At 55.6% G+C, this 21247-nt stretch overlaps 1 pseudogene and 1 gene segment (V, D, J or C); one reads left to right on the top strand and one right to left on the bottom strand.

The window, feature by feature from the left end:
- Positions 1–6508: 6508 nt before the first annotated feature.
- LOC101531808 (Ig alpha chain C region-like) lies at positions 6509–16112 on the bottom strand. The segment is given in 5 exon segments: positions 6509–6717; positions 9256–9588; positions 9749–10232; positions 10422–10534; positions 16103–16112. Coding segments are annotated over 5 exon segments (1134 nt in total).
- Positions 16113–17275: 1163 nt separating this feature from the next.
- Positions 17276–18698, top strand: LOC101532046 (CDKN2A-interacting protein-like; annotated as a pseudogene).
- Positions 18699–21247: the final 2549 nt, after the last annotated feature.

Genomic DNA, 21247 nt, shown 5'->3' with positions numbered 1-21247 from the left:
TATCCTCCATGTGCTCCTGGATGTGCTGTCCACTGCTCCATCTAAGCTACTGAGAAGCCCCAGCTCTGACACACACATTCAACGGTCAGAGAATGGAACCCGTAATTCTCACCATGGCTGGGGCTTCGTGTCCAGCAGTTGAGTTGGGGGACTCCCCAAATAAACTTCATCTGAGGTGATCCCAGATCTGATTCTTGTGTGTGCATGCCAGTACAGAGTTCCGCATAGTCTGTTGTCCCAATCAGCTTATGCATATGCTTGTGGTTACAATTGCTGGGTCAGTTCTGCCTCAAGTTCTGTCTTTTACACAAACCAATGGGTATTGCAACCCAGCCCAATCCTGCCCAGCACACACTCGACTTTCACGTAACCAGTGGGAGCTGCAGCCTAGTCAGAGCGACCTAGAATAACTCCCACCAGACCTGCCCCTTGCCCTGGTTCCTGTGCTTGCCAGTATGTACAACCGGCTGGTCCAGTCTATCCCACACCCCATTCAGTTCTCATATGTGTCAGTGGGCCTTGAAGCCTAGTTCAACCCAACCAGCTTCACTATCCAGCCCACACACATGCTGGTGGGTGTCACTCTCTAACCATGCCTGCCCCCAGTCCTGGTTCTCATCAATTGGAATGGCAACCCAAAAGGGAGGTGCCCACTGTTTCCCTACTGGACCTACTCCCACTCCTGGATCCTGCACTCTCCTGGTGTTTCTGCAGCTTAACTTGACAGAATTTGTTCCCTGTGCCAGCATCTGCCAGGTGATGCTGCAGCAAAGCTCAGCTAACCCACACCCACACTGGCTTATGCATATACCAGAAGGTATAGTCAGGCCAGCCTGGCTTTTCCCTGACCCAGCTCACATGAGGCCAATAGGTGTTGCACAGCCCAGCCTGGTCTGCCCCCATCCCAACTCTCAGACTTACCAATGGGAGTGGTAGTCCAACAGGGGAGCCCCACGCAGTCTCCCTGTTGGTTCTTCCCTTCCCCCCTTGGGTCTCATGAGTGCTGGTTGGGTGCTGCGGCCCAGTCTGGCATGGCATGCCTCACCTTGGCATTTTCCAGTTGGTACTACAGCCTGGCCTGGCCTGATCTATCGGTGTCTCCCGTCCCGCGGAAGAAATCACCCATACTGGAGAGCGTTTCAGAGGCACTTTTATTCCAACCTTCAGTTCCTACTTTTGGGCAGAAACCCCTGGCTTATATCTCCCTCCTATCCGTTAAATCCGTTACCCAGAAGCCTTCAGTTAAGTCAGTTAATTCTGTTATTTCCGTTACACAGAGAACCTCCTCACCCCTCCCCCAAGGCCCCTGGCTTATCCAATCAGCTTACACGCCTGAGGCAAGCAGTAAAGGGCCAATCACAGGGCACTTCCTGAAACCTGTCTTCAAGAGGAAGTAGGGTCCAGGCATCATCTTAGGGCAGGGCACACGTGCAGTGCTCCCAACACTATCCCACCCCCAATTCCAGTTCACGCTGGTGGGGGCTACAGCTTAGCTCAGCCCAGCTGGCTCCCAGTCCTGGTTCTCATGTGAAATGGCATGTGTTGTGACTCAACCTGGCCCAACCCATACTCCATTCTGGTACTTGAATTCACCAGTCTGGTTTGCTCCTGAGCTGTGCCAAATGTACACCTGTGAGTAATATTCCTCAGCCTGGTCTGGGCTGCTCCCTAGGAGTGTGTCCCGCAGAGGAATTCCCCCAGCTCCTCTGTCAGAACCTCTCTTAATGAAAGATCTCACACCCATTAGTGGGACCATGGGCCAACTCTACTTAGTCTATCTCCTGTCCTAGCAGAAACAGTGGCCTGTCATGACTGGCCTTCACCCATTTCAGTTTTTAACTGTTTGGTGTTACAGCCCAGCCAAGGCTGGTCCATGCCCAGACACAACTCAAAATGGGTCAGCAGGGGCAGAGACCTGGCCTAGCCCATCCTACACCTACCCAGACCAGATAGCAGCCCTCACTCTGACCTTCGCACTTATCAGTGGGACCCATGACCAAGCCAGGATTTTCTCTTTGCTCCCCACCAGCCCAGCCATAGATCTTGTACATGGCAGTGGCTGCTCTGATCCAGCTTGGCATAGTCCCTCACCTGTCTTGGCCTTGGCCTTTGGATGCTACAGCCTGGCCTGACCTGGCCTGCACCCTGTCCTGACTCTTCTTGGTGGGTGCTGGAACCTGGCCCTGCTCAGTCTGCTTCCATCCCTGGCTCATGCAAACCAGTAGGTATAACAGCCTAGCCCTGCATGACCTGCATTCCAGCCTGGTTTCTATACTTGCTGGTGAGCTAAGGTTTGCTTAGCCCTACCCGATCCACCCTGCTCCAAAACCAACCCACTTATTAGCTAATAGTTGGAGCTACCTTGCCCAGCTTGCCCGACCTCCATGCTTGGACCATATGCTCACAAATGGGAGCTATGACCCACTAGGGGAGTTTCTCACATTCCCCCATTCTGCCCACTCCCAGACCCAGATCTCATGCATACCAGCAAGTGCTAGACCCTTGCCCAGCATAGCTTATCCCTCCATCTTGGCCTTGTATGAGCTGGTGAACATTGCAGTCCAACCTGCCTTACACCCTGTTTTAGGATGCACATGTAGTTGCTGCAGCCTGGACCTGCCCAGTCTATTCTTAGTCTCAGTACCTGTGAGTGTTGGCAGGCTGCATGGTCACTCTTTGCTCACCCCTTCACCACCCCAACTCTTGAGCTAACCAGTGGGACTTGTATTTCCACAGGGTTGGGCCCACATGTCCCCTACAGAATCTACCCTCAGACCTGATTCTCTCGTGTGCTGGTTAGTGTCATGGCCCTGCTTAATGTGACTCGTCCCCTGTTCCGACAATCAGGTATTGGGATCTAACCCTGCTAGACAGGTCCACAGCCCTAGCTTTTGTGTGGACTGTCAAGGTGGTGGTCAGCAATGTTCCATGCTAACAAGCTCTACTCAGGACTCCCATGTGGGTTGGTATATCAGTCTGACCCATACAGATCTTCAGAACTCTGTAGCCCCAGCTCCTGGCTCACCAGTCTCCACCTCCTGTGATACTGTGCTGAGGCTGCACCATTGTCTGTACAACCTTTCTCCCACTTCCGGTTGGAACATGTCCCAGGATTAGAGAGACACCAGGTATCCTATTTAGCTAGGTTGTTGGTGGTGCTGATCTTGTCAATATCTGTTGGCTGTTAGGCCTGGGTGCCACACGGACCTATTTTGACTCATACATTGCCATAGTCAGTATTATTTTCCTGCAGGACCAGTGCAATCCATGGAACTCAGTGCGTTCTCACAAACTCAGCACATGTGCAGTTCACTGTTATTCCCTGCAGTTCTAAAGCTTTTGCCACAGTGTACAAAATGGCGCCTGATGTACCACTACTAGAATTCTTGATCTGCTGGCTGTCAGGTCTGAGGGCTACCCAGACCTATCGGGTGGAACCTGTAGAAAACCATGTTGATGCAGTTCACTGAGTCAGAAATGAGTTCACTCCCAGCTCAGCGTATGTTTAGTCTTTCCCTTGCCTTTGCCTTCCTATACAAAATAGTACCCAATTCAGCTCTAGGGGGCTGACTGGGCTGTGAAATCCACCCTGTTCTCAGACTGCCCGTCTGAGATCTGCTGCTCTATCTCTGCTCCTGGTCAATTCAAGCAGACCAGCAGGACTCACAGTTCTTTGTCTGGGTTCACCTCCCAAGCTCCCAGTGAAAGTCCCTTCCCACCTGGTTGCTGGTGGAGTTTTAGCTGCCGGTGGAGTTCAGATTGCTGTTAGCTGAATGTCGCTGGGGTATCAGTCACTGCAACACCACACCGTTGTGTCCGCTGCTTTCCTTGTCTGTCAGTCTCCAGGTACCCTCTGCTGTTGTTCTGTCCTCTCTTATTTCCTGTAATGTGTCCTCTCTGCTTCATCCTGATTAAATGATTTTCCGGCCGTTTAAATGTGTGCTTACCCTATTCTGCCATCTTGATTCTGAGATGTGTGCTCTTAATTGGTATTTTTTCCGTAGCTTGAGTGCCTGGCCTGGGCATCAAGTGATCTTCTCTGTCCCTTGGTGTTCCATGATTCTCTCACTTGGTCAGTCCCTGTCCCTTTGTTGCCCACCTGTGTGTCTCCATTCCTCTCTTTGCCTCTTTTCAGTTTTTCCTCTCCTGAGTGTGGGGCCATTCTCACCTCCTAGGGAGTCATGCTCAGTCTCCCATCCTAGTTACCCAGGTTTAGTCTTTCTGTGGGCCCCTGGCTCAATCTCCACTTTCCAGATGCTGTCCTGGTGTGGGATGTAAGCTTTTCCTGGTGCTCTGGTCTCAGGTTGTCGTTGGCTCAGCCCATGGTGCTGGTCTCTGGAGCCCTGACCTGTGCCCTTCAATCTGGCCCTTACTAGGACAGTGGAGAATGGAGGTGTGATGACTAACTGGGTCCTCTGGGCCTCTGTGCTGTGGTTCTGTCCCCCAGAGACTGCCTGGATGAGCTGCCTGACTGGGCCACCCCTGGTTGCCTGAGCAGGCCCTGGCAGAAGCTAGGCTGGTCCTGGCAGAGCTGAGCCATTGGGCTTGTGAGGGCTTGCCTGGCTGGCTGTGTCCAGTCTGTCCCTGGCTGAGGGTGCTAGGGCCTTCTGCTGCCGTGGGGTCTCCACTGACCCCACAGGGCTGTGCTGGCCCCTGCCCAGGCCTCAGAGCACTGGCCAGGCCTGCGTGTGTGGTGTGACTGTGCCAGAGAGGTCTCGGGTTGGGACACCTGGGCTGTTCCTGGGATGACTCAGCCGGCCTAGGGCTGTTTCTAGGGTTTCAGCAGGTGTGGGTCACTTGGAGCTTTTGCAGAAACAGCAAAACAGGAAACACCCCACGACAGCCTTGGTGCTGCTGTGCCAGGCACACTGGCACCCTGACCTGGTGACCACACGGTCTATCCACCTCACACAGCCTGGACCTGGGCCAGTCCTCTCTCCATTCCCTAGCACCGTCACTCTTGTCCGTTCTTGAAAGAAGTTTAGGATAGAACCTGACACTCCCTGTACTGGCCTGAGGGGAACATGGGAAGGTGTCCTCTATCCTGAGGGTCTCGTCCCAGGAAGGTTAAAAATCAGGAGTTGGGATGTGTGCTAAGGACTCAGAGTACAATTCTAGAAAGTTCAGAAGTGTTCTATTGTCTGACAGGAGGATCATGGCCAGTGAGCAGGCCCTGGGCTTAGTCACGGTCCAGGCCTCAGTGACCTTGGCAGAACAGGGCTCCGTGAGCAGGCCCAGGAGCTTTGAGCAGGACCAGGGCATTACAACGTTGGCACATCAGCACGCATGACCTGGGCAGGCAGTGATGTGACCCACGTGGGGATCTGGACCCGTGTGCAGGTATGTGAGGTGAGCTCAGCCTGCGCACCAGGTCCCGTGGTCAGGATCTGGCTGTGGTCTGGGACCAGGGTCTGTACCTCAGACCAGAACTGAGTGATCAGATCTGGACCCAGAGAGGAGAACTGGGATTACAGAATGTGGAGCTGCACTCGAGGATCAGCCACAGGATTCAGTGCTGTGGACACAATTTATTGATCAGGCCCTGCGTGTGTTCCTGATGGGGATTCCGTGTATGCAGAGGGGGTCAGGTGTTGTCCCAGGGAACATGTGGGCAATGCAGGGTCCAGAACTGGAAGCAGAGTCCTGTGGTCAGTAACAGGGCTGAGAGGTGAGGGACACGCCCAGGGGTGAAGGCCAGGACCTGTGTCCAGCACCAGGGCTGGGCCTAGTGACCAGTACCATGTTCCAGTGAGCTTGACTAGAGTTTGAGCAGGACCAGGTCTTGTGGCCAGCAACAAGAACCAGAGTAGCACACAGTGACCAGGACCTGTGTCCATCACCAGGAGCAGTGCCCAGGGCACAGTGATGATGAGTAGGGTTCAGTGACTGAGACCTGAGTCTGACCAGGACGAGAGTGTGACCAGGATCTGTGACCAGCAACAGAACAGGGCCTGGACCACTGACCAGCACTGGGTCCCTTACATTGTCCTTGTGGTGCCTGAGGACTCTCTCCCTGTGAAGCATGTCTGTCAGACTGGAGCCTCCTGCAGGTCAGGTCATGTCTTACCCAGCAGATGTGCCCATCCTGAGTCCCTGAACTGTGTGCCAGCAACTGTCATTCTGCTGCCCCACTGCATCCCTGGCCCATCCTCACTAACAGTCGAGCACGTTTGCTGAGGGAGGTGTTTATTGGTTGGGCTTGGGTGGCTGTGTTCAGGTGAGCTGCTTCCCGGCATCCAGGCTCTGGCTGTAGAGCTGCTGTTCCAGGGCCACCGGCGTCTTTTCTGCAAAGACAGGGACATTCCTCTGGGCAAGCAGTATCCTTGCCAGCTTATGCTGCCCAGTCCTGGCCTCAGCACAGCAGACGGGGAATCTGTAGGTCCTGTGCCAACGGATATCCATGCTGAGCGCAGGTCTACCCAGTATCTTCCAGAAGTCCCCCAAGGTCCATTCAGTGGAGACACCAGGATGTGTTGACCTCAGGTTGTGTACCCACTGCACCGGGCTTATCCCAATTTGTTCCTCAGTACTGGGGTCCCTCTTTGCTGCCAGGTGGGCCCCGGATGCTGGTCATGGTGAGTGCAGTGCTGTAGAACAGGCTCAGCAGGAAGAGGGTGAGGAGGGTGATGGTGGTGGGCCACAGGCTGTCTCCGGGGGCCTCCTCCAGACTGTCTGGTGGCAGATCCAGCACCACCCAGGGGATGGGTTCCCGATCACCTGCAAGACACAGAAGGCCTGCCAGTCTTGCCCAGCCTGGGCCTCGCTGTCCCCTCCTGGGCTCCACAGGGATACAATGGGGGTTGCTGTCATGTGTGAAGACATGAGGCGGGGCCTTAAGGGTGCTGGACTTTTGTGTGTCTTTAATGGCCACCTTTAAGAACAGGAGGCTGGCAGCATTTTTGACTGCTTTTCGGAAGTGCTCTACCATAGTCCTGGCTCAGCCTCATGCTCAGGGCCGCACACTGACTCTCTGTGCCTGGCCTGGCCTGGTCTGGTCCAGCGAGGACCCAACACTGACTGGGAGGTCTGAGTGTGAGGTACAGTGTGTGAGGGCTAGCTGGGTGTGGCCTGAGGCCTCTGATGCTTTCCTAGGGAGTGTGGCCGGGGAGGCCAGGGGAGGGCCACAGCTCAGGCCGAGCAGCTGGCCCAGGGTGCTAGGCGTTGCTGTCTGCGCTTACGTGGGAGCTGAGCCTGTGTGTCTATGGAGGTTCATCACTCATGTCTGTTTATCTGTCTTTTCTCAGTCTATTTTCTCTCTGTCCATCTCGCATTTCACCAGCTACAGAACTGTCCTTGGTCTCCTAAGCATCCTTGCATCCATCTGTGCGTGCCTGCCTCCTCTTGCCCCACAGCCTGTCCATCCGTCCACCTCTCAGTGCGTCCATCCTCACGTCTGTCTACCTGTCCATCTGTCCTCATGTTGTCAGTCCACCCACATATCTGACCCCCATCCAGCTGTCATCCATCCATCATCCACAGCTTTCTAGTACACCATCCATCCACTCAGCTATCCGTCCATCACCTGTCCTTCCATGCACATGTCCAACCTATCACTCTATTATCCATCCATCCATCCATCCATCCATCCATCCATCCATCCATCCAATATATGCATCATTCACTCTCTCATGATCCATCGTCGTACCTGCTCGCTTTGCATCTATTAATTCTCCCTGTTTCCTCTCTTTCAAGAGTTACTCCTGTGGGTCAGTTCCTGGCCCCCACGGGATGCTGGTCACTGCTGTGAGGCACACATCCCCATGTGGTCTGTCACCCCCACTCCCATGTCCCTTGGTTCTGAGTACAAGTGGCTGGGGTGTGTATGGGTCTTCTGGTCCCTGGGCTCTGAGAGAGGAGGCTGGGTGAGCCATATACCCTGGCAAGCCTCAGAGGCATCATGGACAAGAGCAGGGTGCCCATCTCTCTCTTGTGGAAGCCCTGGTGCCAGGTGTGCCTGCATGGGTTGTGGGACTGCTCCGCTATGCCCTGTGGACCCTAAGCAGGGCCGGGGCCGTGGAGGGTCCTGAGTGAGTGGTGTTGTCCCTTGCCCTGCCCACGGCCTCTGGTTTGACTCCCATTGGCTATGGCAAGATTGAAGCTTGAAGTGTGGGGGTTTTCGTGGCTATGTGGGTATGGTCTGTGGAATTGGTCGTTGAGCTGTGTAAGGCTGAATATGCAGGGCTGCCCCAGTGGGTCAGGAGGTGTCTGGGGAGACCATCTGAGGGCTTGAACAGTGAGGTCTTTGTCGTTTCTGGTGCTGCGTATGGGCTGTGGGTGTCCTGTAGGTGTAGGGCTAGGTGTGTGTGGGTGTGAGCATGTGTGTGCTTGTCTTCCCATGTGTATACACACAGAGAATAGGGTGTTGTTGGGGTGGCTGTGGTGTGTCTCCTGGGGTGTTTGTGCTGTCCTGTGTTTCTGGGGGTTTCTCAGCCTGGGCAGACAGTCTGACTGGCTAGGGTTCCATGCCAGGTGCCTGTCCTCATGTGTACCTGGATGGAGCCCCTCGTTCCTTTGCCACCCCCGCCTCTGCTCAGCAGCAAAACTGGCTCATTAAGGGCCAGTGGCCATATCTGTGTTACCCAGGAAGTTCTTGAGGTGTCCCCTGTGCTCGGGCCCTAACTTGAGCTGTGATTCATCAGGCTCAGATCACCCCAGCTCATCCTGGGTCACATGGAGGGCACACTCGCACAGGGCACTGACACAGGCTGATTCACACTCACACAGGACACACCCACAGGCTCACTCTCACAGGCACACCTGCACAGGTTCTCTTACAGGCTTACACACACAGGGCATTTCACAGGCACACACCGGCACAGGTCTCACAGGTCACTCACACAGGGACACACATACATTGCTGACACACACTCACTTGTGCATTTGTTCATAGTAACACATGTGTACACTCACACTCCCTCACAGAGCACACACACACCTAGCACTTGTCACCTCACCCTCAAGCACACGTGCTCACACTGGCTCACTCACATTTCCACACTCACTCACAGTCTCTCTCTCACACAGCATTCTGGAGGGCTTGGCGAGGTGCCTGAGGCCCCCACAACCTCCTGGCCTGGGGTGAGCTCTCCCGCCCCCACCCCGTGGCTGCAGCCCCTGAGGGAGACAGTCAGGCACAAGGACCCGCAAGGCTGCTGGGGCCAGCACACAGTTTATTCAGGGCAGGACGGGTGGCTCAGTAGCAGACACTTTCCACGTCTGCCACGACCACAGACACGTTGACGTGGGTGGGTTTACCCGACAGACGGTCGATGGTCTTCTCGGTGAAGTTGTCGGGCAGGCCCTCATGGCCCACCACGCAGGAGAAGTTGTCCCCGTTGTTCCAATCCTTGGCCGAGACGCGCAGCAGGCTGGTCACGGCGAAGGTGCTGGAAGTCTGGTTGGGTTCTGGCAGGTGCTTAAACACCAGGAAGTTGTCATCGGGCAGCACCTGTCCCTGGTGCAGCCAGTAGATGAGCACGTCCTTGGGGCTGAAGCCGCGCACCAGGCAGGTCAGCGTCACCAGCTCGTTCAGGGCTAGTTCTTCCGACGGCGGCGGCAGCAGGTGCACCTGGGGTGGGATGATGTTCCCTGCGAGGGGACAGAGGTGTCAGGGATGCGTGCAGGACAGGACTGGGCCTCCTGGTCCCTCTGAGGATGGGGGCGAAGCCTCAGGCCAGGCCTGTAGGGAGGAGGCGGGCAGGGTAGTGGGGCAGCTGGCAGCGTCTGGGGGTGTGTGTGGTGGGCTCACCTGTGTTTTTGCTGATGGTGTCAGTCAGTGAGCCGTCCTCTATCTCAGGGTGTTTGACAGTGCATGTGAACTGTGTCCCCTGGTTCCAGAGTTCTGCGCAGCCGGGCAGCACGCTGGACACACTGTAGCAGCCGCAGGAGTCCTCCTGGGTACTAAGCAGCACAGGCGTGTTCACCATGTCGGGTGACCAGGTGAAGACGGCCCCTGCAGGGTCCTTCAGGCCTTTCAGGGTGCAGGTGATGTTGGCTTCTGATTTGAGGAGCAGGTCTTTGATGTTTGGCCTCTGCAGGAAGATGCTGGGCTGGCAGGAGGGGCAGGTGCAGGGACATTGGGCTAATGGAGGCGGATGTGGAGAAACAGAGAGGAAAGAGTGTGTCAGTATGCTCCTCCCCTGCGTCCCTGTCCAGGCTGCCCTTCTGCCCCACTCTGTTCTGTGAGATCCAGCCCAGCAGCCCGCCCTGAGCCTCAGTGGCCCGGCCCCACCCTAGTCTGCTCACTGACCTAGGCAGGGTATGTCCACTTCCTGGCCGTTGTTGTAGTGCTGCACGGTACTCAACACATTGTTTCCGTCAGGACACGGCACGGCTGGTATGAGTTGGCTGCATGAGGTGTACAGGCTCCCAGAGGCCTGGGGTGGGAAGTTCGTGATGTTCCCGTTGACATTCCAGCTCACACTCAGAGGGCCCACAGGGAAGTAGCCCCGGATCAGGACGCCAACAACCACGTTTCCATTACTATTAGGTTGAGGGAGGCTCAGTGGGAAGATGCTGGGGCTGACCGCGGGATCTGGAACACAAGACAACTGTGAGACCACCGACTATCACATGGCTGCACCCCCACGAGCCCCTGAGGTCAGGGCCCTGCCAGCCTCTGCAGTGGAACCCTGGCCCAGGGTGACTAAGTATAAGCCCAGGTCATAGAGCTGTGTGACCATGGACCCCAGGCCTACGGTGTCTGCCAACTCCTGCTGTCTGGTGACTTCTGGCTGCTCGACCCTGTGCTTCTCCAGCCTGGCTTGGTCATGGAGCCATCAAAGGCCCCGGACTCCCAGGGTCCCTGACCCCTCTGGGTGCACAGCCAAGCTCCTCCCAGGTTTTGTGGCCAGCATATGAGAAGGGACAGAGCAGCCTTGACAGGGTGAAGGCCGAGGAGAGCCGAGAGCCTGCCTACCTGTGTCCTTTCCTCCCATATGTGATCAAGGTCCCTGCCCACTCTTGCCTGGACCCCACACCCAGCTTCCCCACCTGCCGTCATTAGCCAATGACGTCCTCAGGCCCCATGTCCTGGAGGACAGCGTAGGGCAGCTCCTGCCAGGAACCTGAATGTGGCTCTGAGATGACAGACAGAGCCTGAGATGCAGGCTGTGCGCCTAAGGAACACAGCACTGCCTGGCTGCCAGGGGCTCTGGGTTGCAAGTGAATTCAGCCCAGGAAGCTCAGCTGAGCCCAAATGTAGGGTGGCAGTTCCCAGAAAGGCCAGTACATTTTACTAACCTCAAGGAGCCAGCCCAGACCAGCCAGCGCAGCCCATGTCCTTAAAGCTCAGCTCATCCTAGTCTTGGCCACCTCAGCCTAGCTCTGCTAAACTCAGCCCAAGCCAACTCACTCAGACTAGATCAAGCCATGTTAGCCCAGCAAAGTCCTCCACTGCTGTGTCCAGCTCAGCCCAGCACAGGTCCACCCAGCCTTGCCAAGCTTAGCTGCAGCCAGCTCACTCTGCCCAGATCAGGCCAGGTGAGCCCAGCTTAACCCTGCGCTGCTTCTCTGCTGTGTCCAGCTCAGCCATCTAAGCTTGCACAGCTTAGGTCAGGAAAACTTAGCTCAGTCCTGGACACCTCAGCCCAGCCCCGCTCAGCTCAACACGGTTCCACCTGATCTCGCCAAGTTCCACTTAAATCAACTCACTCAGCCTAGATCAGGTCAGGTTAGCTCAATTAGTGCTACTCTGCTGCTCTGCTGTGTCCAGCCCAGCTCAGCCAGCCTAGCCCAGCCCAGCCCAGGCCAGTTCAATCTGCCCAGCCCAGCTCAGTTTAGCTAGCACAGCCTAGCCCAGCCCAGCCCAGCTGAGCCCAGCTCAATCTGGCCAAGCCCAGCCCAGCCCAGCCCAGCCCAGTCCAGCCCAGTCCAGCTCAGTTCAGTCCAGTTCAGTTCAGTTCAGCCCAGCTCAGCCAGACTAGCTCAGTTTAGCCAGCCCAGCCCAGACCGGCTCAGCCTAGATTAGCCCAGCCCAACCAGTCCAGCCAAGCCCAGCCCAGCCCAGCTGAACTAATGTCAACCTAGCTAAGCCCAGCCTAGCCCAGCCTAGCCCAGCCTAGCCCAGCCCAGCCCAGTTCAGTCCAGTTCAGCCCAGCTTAGCATAACCAACTCAGCTCAGCCAGCATTACCCACTCCAGCCCAGGGCATCTTATGCTAGGTTAGTCCAGCTTAATTCTGCCTGTTCATTTCAATGCAGATTGCACAGCCTAGATCAGGTCACATTAGCCAGCCCAGCGTAGTTCTTCCCAGCTCAGCTAAGGCCAGCTGAGCTCAACCCAGCTCAACCCAGCACAATTAAGCCAAGCCCAATGAGCTCTGTAAGTCCGACTGAGCTCACCCAGCCAGACTCAGCTCAGATAAGCTTATCCCAGCATGTCCTAGAACAGTCCACTCTATTCCCTCAGCACTGCATAGCTCAGCTAGCCTAGTTTACCCAAACCTAACCTAGGATAGCTCAACCAAACAAGCTCAACTAACCCAGCTCAGTCCAGCGCAGCTCAGTTCACCCAGCCCTGCCCTGTTCAGTGCAGTTTAGCTTAGGTCAGTCAGTTCAGCCATTTATAGCTCAACTAACCAGCCCAGCCCAGCATAACACATCCCAGCTAAAGTACTCAGCTCAGCTCAGCAACCAACCCAGCTCAACCCAGACCACCTAACCCAGAGCAGCTTGGACACCTCACCTCTGCCCAGTTTAGCTTGACGATTCCAACTAAGCCACCTCACTCAGCTCAGCCCAGTCAAGCCCAGCCCAGCTACACCCAGCTCAGTATGCATAGTCAAGCCAGCTCAAGGCACCTCATGTCAAGCCAAGCCACTCAGCTCAGCCTAGTCAGACAAGCAGAGCCAGCTCAGATCAGCTTTGTCTTGCTCAACCAACCTTGCCCAGCCCAGACCAACCTGTTCTGCCTAGCCCAGCTCAACCTAGCTTACACCATTCAGGCCTGTTCTAAACAGCTCACCGCAATTCAGCTCATCTCAACCCAGAATGGCAGTTTCAGCTCAGTTCAACTCAACTTACCCCAGTCCAGCTCATTCAACCCAAAAACCTCAATTTAGCATGCTAAGCCCAGCTCAGCCATGTGAGCCAAGCTCGATTCAGCTCAGTCCAGCTGGCTGTTCCCATCCCTCATTGTCTCCATGTCCTCCCCTCATCTGTTTCTCAGCACAGCCCAGGTCTCACGTCAGCCCACAGGGCTCCTGTCACCAGGGCCAGTGACTCTGCTTGTCCTAACCGAGCTCTGCTTGCTGGGTCAGACCACCAAGCCCAGCTGGACCCCGCCCGCCCGGCCCGTGGCAGTGTCCTGCCTGGGGGCCTGGGTGCTGGCTGTGCTCTCTCTTCCTTCCCCTCTCTGTCCATGCCTGTTCTTCCTCCACCCCAGGAGGCTCCGGACCAGCCTGGCTGAGACTCTGCATGTGCGGTGGCTGAGACCCTGGGGCACTCACCTGTCTAGGGTGCTGGAGCATCCCCCATGGTGGGGTGCAGCTGGTCTGTGCTGTGGGTCCGTGTCAGTGTCAGATTCGTCATTGCTGCCCTGGCTGCTGGGTGCAGAGGGGCTGAGTGCAGAGGGAGCTGGGCCTGTCCAGCTCCTCGGGAAAGCTGTGTGGCTGTCCTGGCCCTTTGCCATGGGTGGGTGGGCTGGATGAGAAGTGCAGGTTGGGGAGGGGCTGCATGACTGTCTGTGGTCCCCAAGATGGGGTCACTCACCACTTCCCACTGCCGTGGGAGACACTGTTGCTCACCTGCATGTGATGTCTGGTCTGTGGTCTGGCTGTGGTGGGGACAGGTGTGTGGCCTGGGTGGTGTGACCCAGAGGTCATGGTGGGGTCATGGCCCCGTGTGGCCAGGCCCAGGACTGTGCTGTGGGCTGAGATGCAGGGAAAGAGACCCCAGTAGACCCCAGGGCTGAGAGAGGCTGAGGCAGGGATGGAGACAGAGAAGAAGGTCGGAGGGCTGGACCTGGGCATGGCAGGGCCGTGATCTCCAGGAGTCTTGGAGAAGGCCTGTGGGGCCACAGTGTTGGTGTGTGGGTGGGGAGAGGTTTTGTGCCGTGGCCTGGTGTCCCTGTAGCCTGAGTCTGGGCTGGGTTGCCCCTGCATGGCCAGCACAATAGGTACTAGGGTCCTTGCTTGAAGCCACCGTAGCTGTAGCTCGGCCTTCCTACTCTTGCCAGAGCTCCGCCTCCAGGGTTTGTGCCCAGAGCCCACAGGCAGAGTGGGTGTCTAGGGTGGTCCTGTGCTCTCCGTATCCATCCCTGTGTCCCATGTCCCTTTAGGATACCCAGTGGGACCTTCTTGTTCCACATTCCTTGGCAGGGGGGCAGTGAGTAGGTGGGGCCTGCACACCAGCCCTACCTCCTCCATGGGGACCGGGTGTGCTTGGGTCAGAGGCCTGGTATCTTCTGTCTGAGGGAGCCTCATCTGTGCCTTGGATGGCGTGGGGTGACCTGAAGGTGCCCTGGCCAATGGCAGGCCATGGGGAGAGCATATAGCCATGGGATCCTGGTTGGATGGCCCTGGTTCTGGGAGTGCAGTGCCCTGTGCTGACCACGGGGAGCTCTGGAGTTGTGGAAGATGCCTGACATGGTCACCTATGCCAAGTGTCTTCTTTTCCTGCAGGGATCCACACCTGATCTAAGGGCGGGGTGGCCACTGTGATGTGAGCGCAGTTGGAGAGAAGACAGAGAAAGAGAGAGACACATGACAGCCTGGAAGGGCAAGGATGATGCCAGAACCCGGGAACTCCATCGGGTCTCTATGTGGGTGTGTCCTTGCGTTGGCACTGCTGCCTCCCAGGGTGGTGTTGGCAGGACGCTGGGACCTGAAGTGGAGCAGGATGTGAACCCGGGGCTGCCATGAGGCGTGTGGGGTTCTCACAGCTTGCTGTCCCTGCTGTCCATCGCCTGCCACAGGGCAAGTCAGTGTCTCAGGAGAACAGGAACTTCCCCTGGAGCACCGAGCACAGTACTGAGATCTGAGGCCGTTCCCCTCAGCACACACAGGAACTGGGAGGCGCTGAAACGGCAGGCTACCCTGAGGGAAGGAAAGAGGAGCAGCAGGAAGCCGGACAGTGGGCACCAGGCACAGCTCCCTGTGCTCGCTGGGCCGCCCAATGGCCTGAGGATGAGGTCCTTCTGCCCCCAGCACCTGCTGCTTGCCCACTCAGAGACCTCTCCCAGGTCTATGTGGCGTCTTCCACTTGGGGCCTTTGTGGGAGTTTGATGTGGACTTTCCCAAGGAAGCATCATGAGGACTATGACCTGGAGACCTTGAGGAATGTTGGGGACATGTGGGGGAGTGTGCCCCTGTGTGGGAACTGTTACAGAGAGTGGGAAATCACAGCAGATAGAAGTGTGGATGACAGCAGGAGTCCTTCTTGGCAGCAGCTCCCACTGCACTCCAGGAGCCACTGCACTGGGCTGCCAGGTCAAGCTTTGTTCAGCTCTCATCCTGCAATCAGATTGAAAGGCGAGCAGTACAGGTTCTACACAGTCAATTACCTAAGTGGCAGGAGGCGGGAAGGGAGCGGCCAGAGCCCGATGTTTCTATGCAGTTCATTAACCGAAGTGGGTGCAGTGTGAGGCAGGAGGGGCCAGGTGCCTGGAGCCTCTGGAGCCAGTTTGCTCAGATATGGCCAACGTGAGTGGCCCGGGCAGTGGGCAGGCAAGGGACCTCCTTTCCTGCACTGTCCTTGCTGTCTAACCTGCAAATGGGAGCTAGCTATCAACTGGAGCACCCCATCACAGAGGGAGGTGCTGAGTGACTGGGGAGGTGGCCTTGGGCTGGGAGCGACTCCAAGGGTCGAAGCCTGCACTGATGGTATGCCTGGTTGGTGGATGTGGTATGTCCATGTGTCTGAACCCCTTCAAGATGGGGCGCCACAGCAAGGTGTCGAAGTGTCTGGGGTGGGTGGTCTGGGCAGGCCGTGGTTCCCTGTGGTGGTTGTCTCCTGTGGGGAGACCATACTGTTTTCCCTCAGTTGTCTTGTGTATCCAGCCTTTTGTCTTGCATCCTGGCTGAGTGGCAAGCCCTCTCTTCTGCTGCTGTGGCAGGCACAGCCATGAGTAAGCCATCACCCATCGCCGGCCTGAGGCCGACTTACCTGCATCCATGCTTGTAATGGGATCATCATTCTTGGGGCCTTGGCCGTGTTCCCTGCTGCTGGGCTGTCTTGCACTCCTGTCTACAATGCGCCAGGAGTGGCTTTTACCCATGACCTCCTCACGTGTCCTCTCACAGGACACCCTTAGCAAGTGATGGGGTTGTTTTGGCCATGAACTCCTGTCTGTCTGTGTTTGTGGGGTCTCCTCAGGTTGGCTTTCAAGCCTCTCGGGAGCTGGCCTCGTCTGGCAGGTGGAGAAGCAGTTCTGGAGGCGAGCTGCCCACATAGCTCCTCCATGTAGGGGACCGTCCAGGGACCAAGGCTGCCCTCATTGCCTGTCAGAGCCACCTCGGGGTGCGAGGCCTGCGTGAGGAGGGGCGGAGGCACCCAGGTGCAGGCCCCCAGGCCATGGACCCGGGAGCTGAAGGCACATCAGGACGAAGGCCAGGATCACCTGGCGGTTCTGTTTTCCAGCTTGTGGAGAGCTTGGAGGCTGTTCCCAGGGCAGCTTGGCTTTCCAGTTCTGTCAGCAGGGTCAGGGTTCCTGCCTCGGAATCCTGCTCTACTCTAGTATTTAAGGTGCAGGTGTGTGGTGGTGGCTCATGGCGGCCGGCTGCTGTCCTGCGGGCCTCCGTCCCACGTGTTCCTGCTCCGTTCCTCTGCCTGGTAGGCGCCTGGTTGACCCGTGTCTGGGCTGTCCTGAATCCTGCTGCTGTGAGCTGGGCGTCAGGGCTGAGTTTCTCAGGCTGATTTTAACCCTTTGCATTCTCATCCCAAGTGGGGCAGCTCTAGTTTGAGTTTTGAGGGGCCCCTTGCTCTTCTTCATGTTTCTGTGCCTGTTTGCACCCTGTGGTGCAGGAGGACTCACCCCCTCCTCATCCTCACCAGCAGGTGCTATTGCGTGTCTGACATTAGCCACGGTCCCTGGAGGGAGGCGATCCCTAACTCTGGTTTGTATTTACATCTCCTTCGCAGCTTAATTGGATTGTGTTATTCTATTTTGGTGACTTTTTAAATAATTTTTCTTTCTGCTTTTAAAGAATAGAATTTGGCCTTCTCTGGCAGGCTGCCGATGCAGGCTGCAGTGACAGGGCTGCTTGGTCCCAGCACACCCCGGCTTTGTCTCCCTGGTGCAGTGTCTGCATGTGGCTTCGGCTGCTTGCTGCCTCCAACATGGCACAGGAGGTGTTGGAGTTCCTGAGCCATAACCTGCAAGTGGTCACCTGGGTGGAGGAGCTGGGCTGTGGAGGGTGGAGCAGGTGTCAAAAGCACTGACGTCACCACTCATCACCGCGAGTTTCTGCTCCAGAACGCCGGGACCTGGGGTCCACCGGCCCGGCTGCCAAAGGCGCTGAGAGCAGGAGCCGTTCTGGGTAGCTGCAACAGCTCGTCTGCTTCTCCATAGCTTGGGCCAACCACGTCTTCTTTGGGTGCCAGTACCCTCAAAAAGTAATGGATAAGATGCTTAGTATGGCTGAAGGCATCAACGTGTCAGATGCTTCAGTCCATACAAGAGATGAACTGGTTTCCAAGGTGGAGTAGAAGAACCATCCAAAAAACGTGCCATAGAAGAAAAAAACAACTCTACAGTTGAGCAAGATCATGCAAAAATTTCGGCCTGAAGAGGACGTGGGTCGGCTCAGCAGGAAAACAGATGAACAGGTTAATCTAGCAAGTCAGAGAGTGGTGGGAACTGGGCTCGGAGCTCTGACACCTCCGATCAGAACAGCTCGGGCAGTGCTGGTGATGGATCTGTTTCCAGTCAAAGCAGCGGTGCTTCCTCCCAGGTAACCGTAGGAGCTGGAAAAGCCGAGTCAGACGCGCCAGATGAACACTGGGCAGCGTCATTTGTTTCCTTTGTTGAAAGCTAGTGTGAATAGTCATGTGACCCAGGCCACTGACCCCAGACAACAGAGTGCTTTAAAGGACAGCCCTTCAGTTTCCGCTTTGCAGAGCAGTTCAGAGGTGGAGGTGCCCTTGTTGGGTGCTTCCGGAAGCTACGCCTATCTGAAGCCAGGAGTCAGGAGCTACTTCTGGGTCTCCCATATGGGTGCAGGTCCCAAGGCTTTGGGCTGTCCTCGACTGCTTTCCCAGGCCATGAGCAGGGAGCTGGATGGGAAGCAGGGTCGCCTGGATTAGAACTGGTGCCCATATGGGATCCAGGCACGCTCAGGCAAGGACTTTAGCCTCCAGGCCACCACGCGAGGCTCGGGTTAACTTCTAAAGCCAGTTTGGTGGCAAATGTTTCATCATCAGTTTCTTGAAACAGTTCCTCATCAGGTGCATTACTAACGCCCAAGAGCAGCATCTGAACAAGTACATCTCTGCTAAGTTCCAAAAGGACTTCCCAGGCAGCTGCAGCCTTGCTAGCTTCTAAGAGCAGCTCCCAGCCCAGTGGGCCTCTGGTTTCTCAAGACACTTCCTTAGCAAGTATATCCCAGCTGACCTCTAGGAGCAGCACCTGCCAGTTGCCCTCTGAAATTTCTTCACAGTCGAGTGATAGTTCTGTCAGGCTCTCTTGCAAGTTAACCAATGAGGGTGTGAAGCGGAAGCAGCCTTTCTTCCACAGACTATGATACGGTGGCCTGGAAGCTGGTAGCTGGTGGAGGCTTCAATCCCACCAAGAATCATAAAGATTCCTCAGTGTTTGGGCGGGCACTAAAAGCCTCCCTGTTGGTTTTTTTTTTTTTTTTTGTCTCATTAAAAGAGCTGGCAAACCTGCCTAAAAATAAGCGTTCTCAAGAAAGTATTTTGTGACTCGAGGTGCAAGTCTGTGTATTTGGGCACTGGTTGTGGAAAGTAAAGAACATGCAAAAGCAGTTGCAGCAAGAGAGGTGTCGAAGTTATTTCTGCAGGAAAAGGCGGTGGTCAAAATCTGTGAGAGGAAATACAGAGGCAGTGAAACTGAAGAGCTGCTGCTTCTGGATGGAGAAGCAAGCCCGCAAACTTGCCTCCAGCATTCTCAAGAGTGACTGTCATGTGTCCCAAATAAACTGCATACAGGATCTGACATTTGAAGAAAACAACCAGCTTACTTTTGCGTAATATGAAACACAGGCTTTCAAAATTTTTGTATTGCTTTTCTCCAACTTTGCAGAAAATTTACATTCTAGTTCTCTTCACACAGGAGTTGTAAGTAATTTATGAATCACGGTGTACATTAGAAGGAATGCATTAACAGCATGCCAATATGCTGTTTTATTAGCTGAGGAAAATGCAGTCTTCCATTTTTAATGATACATTAGATACAAGGACATGTAGTTCTAGTCTTGAAAAAAAACTTTCGTGCTAGTAATTTTTGAAAATGTGCTAAGTTGTTAACATGCTTTTTTTTAAAAAAAGATTTATTTATTTTTTATTACAAAGTCAGATATACGGAGAGGAAGATCTGTCTGATGATTCACTCCCCAAAAGAGCGCAACAGCAGGTGCTGCGGTGATCCGAAGCTGGGAACCAGGAGCTTCTTCCAGGTCTCCCACACAGGTGCAGGGTCCCAAGGCTTTGGGCCGTCCTCCACTGCTTTCCCAGGCCACAAGCAGGGAGCTGGATGGGAAGTGGAGCTGCCAGGACTAGAACCGGCGCCCATATGGGATCCCTCTGCACAGGGTTCAAAATCAAGAAGACCAGTTCTGACACATGCACTCCATGGTCAGACCACATAGGCTGTGATTTTCACCATGGTGAAAGTTCTGAGTTCAGTGATCCAGCTGTGTGTAGGGGTGTCCTCAAAGAAACCCTGCCCGAGGTGACTCCAGACCTGAGTCCTGTGTGTCAGGCAGTGTGGGGTCTGGTTCAGTCCATCACCCACATCAGCCTAAACACAGTGGTGGTTGCAGTCACCTGGTCAGTTCTGTCGCCAGCCCTGTCTCATCTACAAATGAATAGATGCTGTTCTCCAGCCCAACCCTGCCCAGCACACACTCGGCCCTCACACACACCAGCAGGAGCTGTAGCCCCGTTGGAGTGATCCCAATAACTCCCACAGGGCCACACTCAGCCCTTGTTTCTGCGCATGCAGGAATGTGCAGCAGACTGGCCTGATCCATCTCACATCCCATTTGGCGCTCCTACATACCAGTGGGTGTTGGAGCCTAGCTCAGCCCAATTGACACCACCATCCAGCCCACACTCATGCTGATGGGTGCCACCAGCTGTCTAGCCAGGCCCTCTCCCAGCCCTGGTTTTCATGCTCACCAGTGGGAGCTGCAGCGTATCAGAAGGGTGCCCATAATTTCCCTACAAGGCCTACTCCTTGTATGGATCTCGAGGCTTGCAGGTGGTTCTATGGTCTAGCCTGCCAGGACTTGTGCCCAGTCCCAGCACCTGCCAGTTGATGCTGCAGCAAAGCCCAACCAGCCTGCACTTACTCTGGTTCATACCTGCCCAGTGGATATGGTTACTTAGCCCAGCCTGACTCGGGCCCTAACCCAGCTCACATGCAGGCCAATGAGTTTTGTAGCCCTGTCCATCTGGTCTGTCCCCAGTCTCAGTTTTCACACTCACCAGTGGAGCCACCGTCCATCAGGGGAGTCCTTGCAGCCCTACCTACTGGGCTTACCCCCTCCATCCCGGGTGTTACTTGTGTTGGTGGGTGCTGCGGCCCAGGCTGGCACAGCTCCCCTCACCATGGCATTCAGCAGTGGGTACTGTGGCTTTGCTCTGCCTGGTCTGCACAGTGGCATAGTTAATAAATATCTGTCATTGACCAGGCCCAGAATGTGGGGGACTATTAGCTGCTTTTCTCCCAGAAGTGTGACACATGCCTAGGTACAGTATAACCTAGGCATCTGCCTGCAGGCGGGGGACTTTCTGGATACTAACCCTGGTCAGAAAGACAGTCTTCCAATACTTTGCCCCATGCTGTTGTCTGTGTCTTCCCTGTGTTGAGTGTTCCTTTGTGTGCAGAAGGGTCTTAGTTGGAGGACATCTCCGCTGTCCAGTTTTGTGTTGGTGGCCCGTGCTGTTGTAGTCTCAGCCATGCCTGCATCTGAACATGTTTCCCCGTGTTCCCTCCTGGTGGTCTCCACTTTGAGATGCTATGTTTAGATGTTGGATCCAGTGGAGTTGTTCTTTGTATGGGATGGGAATTGGGGAATGCTGGTTCCTGTCTCGTGTGTGTGTGTGTGTGTGTGTGTGTGTGTGTGT

The sequence above is a fragment of the Ochotona princeps genome, chromosome 26 (assembly GCF_030435755.1).
Source record: "Ochotona princeps isolate mOchPri1 chromosome 26, mOchPri1.hap1, whole genome shotgun sequence".
NCBI lineage: Eukaryota > Metazoa > Chordata > Mammalia > Lagomorpha > Ochotonidae > Ochotona > Ochotona princeps.
This window is presented reverse-complemented; position numbering and strand designations above follow the sequence as displayed.